Raw genomic sequence first — 6,922 nt, 5'->3', positions numbered from 1 at the left:
AGTAGCGGTGGTAGAGGACAGATTTTAAGTATCAATTCTGCTTAAGAAGATGCAATCTAATCCTGTTTACATGAAATAAACCTGCTCCCGAGCAGGTTTAAGTTTATGGACCTGTTGCTATGACAGCAACTCCGGGATGAGCTTCGAAGAACCAAACAATCCAAGATCATGCCAAATCGTCAACAATCAAATCCAGCTAACTGAGTTAGCGACGTACGAAGAACGGACCCCAGGTCTTGTGCTCGTAGGGAGAGTATATTTTTTTTAACAAAATAAAACAAGCATTTTCTCAGTAATTTGGGGGATTCTTTTTGAAGAAAACCTGAAGCGTTCATTTTACAGTATGCTTTGCATTGCTTTTCAAAGGCTCATGAGTCTTTGTCAGCGATATATAACGCAAATGATGAGGCTATATTTTATCAACAGATCCCTTACAGGATTTTCACTCTGTCCAGCTGCCTTCTATGGACAGATGTAGAAAGAAAGAAAGGATGCCCACCTCCTTGCTTAAGGTCCTTTTCTAACCCCATTGCTGTTCAGTCTGAGCACAAGTGCACATAAAAAATGTTTTAAGAATGACTAGTTTTTAATAAAAGCTGAACTGTCAAATAAATTCAAATTGACTTAAATTATAGGTGTTAAATGTTCTCAGTACAACATGCAGTGCAATAAGAAGACATATGGTGACCTGTATTTTATGTTTTATTAATAGACTACATATGTATAATAAGCCAGAGCTACTATAAAAATAGAAAGATTAACATTTGAATAGACATTATTCACACATAAACAGTGATACAATAAATATTGTGTAGTTATATTATTGATGGTTGCAGGATGAACAGAGACAACACACATTAAATATTTGTGTCAAAACACATACTGTTACTTGCATACATGAAAGTAGACAAGCATAGATACATTTTTATAATCATTATATAAATGAATAAAGAGATACATAAGTGTAGCAATCATTTTGAGGAAATAATTGAAATCTTTACTTTGTAGTTTTAATAGCTCTCATTGAGCAGGTCCAGCCCACAACAGTGTTGATTGATCTAAATGGAAAGGTCGCTATTTTTATTTGGCTTTATATGGCAAAGAATGAAAGATGATCTTTTAAACCTGCTCTGTTGTTAAAAGCGGCTATGCTCTTTAGGAGACCATACAGTTATAACTCCCCTGCCATCAAGCAGGGCAAAGAAAGGGTACAGCTTCTCACGAAAGTGTCCCGTAAAGGTGTAGATGTGTGATTTGTTCTCTGCATTGTAGAAGGAAATCTGCCCCTCCTCGTAATCAGTGTATATTCCCATCCTTTGGGGCACCAGCAGCAGTGGCAGTGCTGTTTCGGGATTGGTGCATGCGAAAAATTGACGTGTGCTGCGCCACAGGACCCAATAACCAGTAGAAGGATTCATTGGAAAGCGGCCATGCCTCTTTGAGGAAGCAGTTGTCACTCCAACTTTCCAATAACCATTGTTTGCAAATTCCACTTCCCAGTAATGGCGGCCACTCATGTAGCCCTCCCAGCCTAGGACACAGGGCAAGCTGTCAAAACGCTGAGGGCTGTAAGGCAGATTGGCCTCTGTTAGGCCCTCCTGAACTTTCTTGTGGTCATCAGAGAGCTGCAGCCAAGCTTGGTTGGTCAGGGGATCAAGAGTTACATCAGCTATTTGAAAGAAGGACGTGAGGGCATTAGGACTGATGCATTTAACACTTGTTTGTTAATGCTGGAGTGAAGGGTTTTTGGGGGGGAAGGTCAAATTTAAAAGATATAAACTTACCTCCTGCACTGACAATCCAGTTCCAGACTGAAAAAAAAGAGAAAAATATTGAGTCTTCATTTTTTTTTTTCAAACTTCAAATTTTAGTTCTTTCATTTTTTAAATGCACACTTATAACACTATACTTTGTTTTATTCATTAAATTTCAGACAAATATTTAACTCAAATTTGAAATCTTTCTTTCTTTTGACCCTAATCAATCTCTCTCTCAATTTTTTTCCCTCTTTTGGAAAGTCATAGAAATGCTATTGTTTTTTAATATCTCAAATGTGCTCCATGGGGTCTAATAAAAGTTATAGTTACCTGAATTAGGGATATATCGTGGCATGCCTGTTTGAAAACAAAAAAGAACCAAGAAGAAAGTTACTAATATTCATTAGTGTACTTTTCAGCTTTATTCATATTTTCAGCTTTATTCATTTTAGGTTAGGTTAGGTTTCGGTTCCCTCACCAGCTTTCCAGGTGCGTTGCTTAGCTGAAAGCCATAGATGAGGAACCATGCCCTAAAATAAATATTAAAAACATGAATTAGCAGCAAGACATTTTAATAAAGGGATCTTATGAGACACCCTGTATCACTTAGACTGTACTAGGATTAAAATGACATGATATGATGTATTTACAGACTTTGTTGTTTGAAGTTGGACCTGCCACCAAACTTTTACCACACGGATAACATGCTGATCAAACCATATTTCAACCCAAAAAGTTATGATTTTTAAAATCATAATTTAATAAATGATTTTTGATCACTTTTAAACAAACACAATTTAATATAATGTTTTACAGTACATAATAAATGTCTCTCAAATGCAAATGCTCAAACATCACAGACTGCAATAACTGGTCACAGGCTGTAAACCAATGCTGCTCTCTTGCACTTTGCTCATTTAAAGAGGTCATATGATGCGATTTCAATTTTTCCTTTCTCTTTGAAGTGTTACAAGCTCTTGGTGCATAAAGAAGATCTGTAAAGTTGCAAAGACTAAAGTCTCAAATCCAAAGAGATATTCTTTATAAAAGTTATACTTACTCTAAAAAATGCTGGGTTATCATTTTTTTTAACCCAAATGATGGGTTCAGCCTGTTGGGTCATTTTATTGGGTTATTTTTAATATTTTTACCCAGGTGCTGGGTCATTTTAATGCTGGGTTATTTTTTTTCTACCTAACCGCTGGGTTGAGCTTGTCTCCGGTGAAACTTCTCTGCTGAGAACAACACAGGCTTTTTAAGTCCACAGGAGAGAGCGGTTCTCAGCGCCGCCGCCGCTGATTTGGTGAATTATTTCGGGGGAAATAAAGGTTTGTATACATTTTATTTCATTTACAAAGTCTTTAAAGTGGTGTAAATTATATTATTTTACGCAACGCAACATAAGGACGAAGTGTCAGTCAGCTGCGTCAGCCGCGGTCATTTCGCGCTGGAAACTCCTTTGCCTTGCATAACATAAATGGATTTTATTCGTTATAATACTGAATGTAATTTAATTTTATGTTAAAATATGTTCTCTAATTTCAGTACTGTTTGTTTTTGGGCAGGTTTTGTAGTCAGTCGCGGACTCGCGGCATCTTTCAGCTGCGAGTGAAACGCGAGGCCGCGGTCTAAAGTTTGCAGTTCCCCCGTGAACAGCAGCCCTTCACCGGCTCAGATTTCAGCGACCCACCGGCACGAGAATTAGCACTATTTCGGTAAAAAGCGATCACAGAGAACGGTTGAATACACTTAAATTAAAATGCTACTTTTAAATGTGCCTTGTTTATTTCTAAAATGCTTGTTGAACGAGTTTAAATGTATGTAATATCGTAAACTATGCTGTATTCACCCAAATAAATTAAATTTGTCTTGTATTTTGTCCATGGGTGTTCTTGCTTAATAATAAATGTTCATCTTTTGATTATTGCTGTTGCCTATAGTAATTCAATGTGTGATTTTTTTTATTTTATTTATTTATTTTTTTTTTTCTTTATTTAGTTTTATATAATCGCCATTTCCTCATTAAATGGCACCACGTTCCAAAACATTTACACTACATTATGTCCCAAACACAAACGGTGAAAGAAGTACATTCCTAGCCATCCCACCTTGCTGTCTTCTTTCAGCAAACTCCAAGTGATGAACTCCAGCAGTGGCATGAGGGAAACCAGCTTCTTCTTCTTCAGTCCCAGGAGACGCAACAGCCGTGCCAGTTCATCTCCCAGCATTCCAGAGCTCTGCATTTCGACAGAAAGAACAAACATTACATACTTTTCATCACTTTTGATTATCTTATCTATAGGCTAGTTAAATGTACATGTACTGTATATTAAAGTGCTCTTTTACAAGTGGAGACTTTGAAAGATAAACTATTTCCAAGAAAGCAGAAAACCATGACTGGACTTAGAACAACTTAATGTGTTTGTGACAACGGATAAGAAACCTGTGTTCTAGATAATACAGATATGCTTGCTGCCCCACCTCTGACACACTCTGTATCTCTTTGGCCCACTTCGTGATCTTCTGCACCACATCACCCTGATCTTTATCCTCCTTTGTGTCCTCTTCCTCCTCTTCATCAATCCTCTCCTTCATCCATGGATGCTTTTTAGAGAGCTGGGGTCACACAGGAACAAAGAAAGCTTAGTTTGAGCAAGCCATCGTATATGATGAACAGAACAGTATGATTGAGATGTTTTGTCTTTTTTTGTAGTACAGTCAGTTTCACCTTGTCTGCACTTTGAAGTTCACTGGCCCACTGCAGAATAAGCTTGCGACACTCCTCAAGACTGCGCTCAGTTCTGGGGTCTTTCTGCCTCTCTGCCTGACTGCTGCACCCTTCACCGGGATCATCCTCATTCTGTGAATCACAGACACAAATTAATGGATGCATGATATATAGGAAGCATATAGATGTTTGTTTAATTTATTATCAGTTGATTTTGGATATTTAATTGTGCATGCTCACTTCCCCTATTTATATGCTGACTTCACACAAAAATGAACATTTTGAAAAAAATCGGGAGAGCTTTCTGACCCTGCATAGACAGCAACGGAGCTACCACGTCCAAGGCCCAAAAAGGTAGTAAGGACATCATTAAAATAGTCCATATGACATCAGTGGTTCAAGATGAATGAAGGTCTTATGGGTTTGGAACGACATGAGGGTGAGTAATGACAGAATTTTCATTTTTGGGTGAACTATTTCTTAAATCTTTAAAAACACTGGTAATTTAATTACACTGTCAAATTACATTTTTAGCAAAATTTAAAATGAATATCCATTTTTCATATTGTACATTATAATGTGATGAGACACTAATTTTTCTTGTAGCATTTAAAATGATTTTAGTTCTTAGTGATTTATTGTTTGTTTATTTAAACAAGAGTAAAGATATTGTTTTATATTGTCTGTTTATCAGTTATTGACCATAACATGACTATAAATATTGGCTTATCAGTATCGGTTTAAAATTGCTGTATCCCTAAAATCATTCTTCTTTTGCCATCTCCTGATGCAATTTTGGTTCTTAATGTCAAAGGGAAAAGCATAATAAGCATATTACAGACAATATTAAATAACTTTCTTTTATATTGTTATATAAAGCCAAAATAAATAACTGATATATGATATGAACACTGTTCATCAGGCCCAGAATTTCACATACAGTATTGCTAGGTTATTGATATAGGTTGTTATCAGTTACCATGGCAAACATAAACTAATCATCAAGCGTCATACATTTCTCTCATGGCAACGCTTATCATATAAAAGCAAGGATAATAAAAAAAGTCACTGATTGCCGTTGAGTTTGCACGCAAAGAGGAGTTTGCAAAGAAATTATAACTTAGGCTCTTAAACACATCTGTCTAAATATATGTGTGTGTGCGGATGCCCAAATCCACTATAATTTAAAAAATAATACTGTTTTTGTGTAGTTTTAAGAGCATTTTAGACGAGAATCTACTTGTACTTCAAATATGAGGTTTGTTACTGAAGATAACGTCTATTTGAAAATTAGCTTGGACGTTTTCGGAGTTGTGAGCTCCAGGACGTCAGCAGCCCGTTCAGCGCTCATGATCCCGTGTCGACAAGATATAAGCAATATCACACAAGTAGACGTGAGATATGGCTGTAAATCGACACGCTGTGATTACCCACAGCACTCAGCCTGCCCTGCAGCCTCGTGCCTATGGCCGAATCACAGCCGTGCTGATATACAGCCATATCTCACGTCTACTTGTGTCTATATATATATATATATATATATATATATATGATGCTTGATGATTTACCAGTATTACTGGTAAAAATATACATTATATTATATATTTAAAATAATCCATGGCCTACCTTGCAAACTTGTGCCACCTGTTGCTTCCAGTGGTTTATGAATCTTATGCACTCATCCAAACTCCGGAGATCATTCAGGCTTTGCTGACGTTGCCTTTGCTGGAAACCAACACAAAATATTGTGATCATGGCCGAACATTGATCTACCATAACATCCATCCGTGAGTTAGTATTACCTGTGAACGGGTAGAAAACCCACTACTGTTCTTGAAGGGGCTGGTGGGTGCAGAACTGTGGACCTGAATATCTTTCTCTGATAGTGTCCAGCGCACAACCCCAACAGAGTTACTCTGCTTCTGGGGCACTGGGGTAGAGGAAAAGAAAGGATTCTTACTCAGTTAGTTTCATCTGACTATGCTTCCACTTTGAAATGAATGTAATATGTTACAGTTAAACAGAAACACAAGCATGCACATACTTTTTAGTGCCATACTGTTGTCCTTCAGGATGCTCTTCAGAGTGTTTGCCTGTTCACCTATACAAGAGATATATTTTTAAAAAGTTATAACTTTTTTAGAGGGATGTATTTATATTGTTAATGTAAATTAATGTAAATATAAAATAACATATTAACTTAAATATGATTAAAAATTGCTAAAAAAAATCACTAGGCCAAAATAATAATAATAACAATAACAATAATCATCATAATTATTCCTGTTGATAACATCATGGGCTTGCCAAATGCATAAATGTAATAATAATCATAATACTTCTATCAAAGCAGTTAACAATAATATTAATTTCTTAGTAATGGCACCTTGTAATTGGCATCATGATAAAAGCTATGCATGAGACTCAAATGAAACTT

General features: G+C 36.4%; 1 protein-coding gene across 1 annotated transcript; it reads right to left on the bottom strand.

The window, feature by feature from the left end:
- Positions 1–1,136: 1,136 nt before the first annotated feature.
- On the bottom strand, positions 1,137–6,581 carry LOC107733449 (E3 ubiquitin-protein ligase TRIM39). The gene is made up of 10 exons (XM_016545065.1): positions 6,530–6,581; positions 6,288–6,415; positions 6,112–6,210; positions 4,486–4,617; positions 4,239–4,373; positions 3,866–3,994; positions 2,236–2,287; positions 2,088–2,114; positions 1,785–1,811; positions 1,137–1,669 (listed from the first exon to the last, which is right to left on the bottom strand). Exons 1-10 carry the CDS (start codon positions 6,540–6,542, stop codon positions 1,137–1,139), a joined length of 1,275 nt encoding a protein of 424 aa, XP_016400551.1. The 5' UTR covers positions 6,543–6,581.
- Between the last annotated feature and the right edge of the window lie 341 nt (positions 6,582–6,922).

This window comes from Sinocyclocheilus rhinocerous, unplaced genomic scaffold (genome assembly GCF_001515625.1).
Source record: "Sinocyclocheilus rhinocerous isolate Xijiao unplaced genomic scaffold, SAMN03320098_v1.1 scaffold2385, whole genome shotgun sequence".
Lineage (NCBI taxonomy): Eukaryota > Metazoa > Chordata > Actinopteri > Cypriniformes > Cyprinidae > Sinocyclocheilus > Sinocyclocheilus rhinocerous.
This window is presented reverse-complemented; position numbering and strand designations above follow the sequence as displayed.

Coding starts and splice junctions, on each gene's coding strand:
- LOC107733449 (XM_016545065.1), bottom strand. Junction 6,211..6,287: donor GGTTTTCTACCCGTTCACAG/GTAATACTAACT, acceptor GTTGGTTTCCAG/CAAAGGCAACGTCAGCAAAG. Junction 2,115..2,235: donor GCAACGCACCTGGAAAGCTG/GTGAGGGAACCG, acceptor GTTTTCAAACAG/GCATGCCACGATATATCCCT.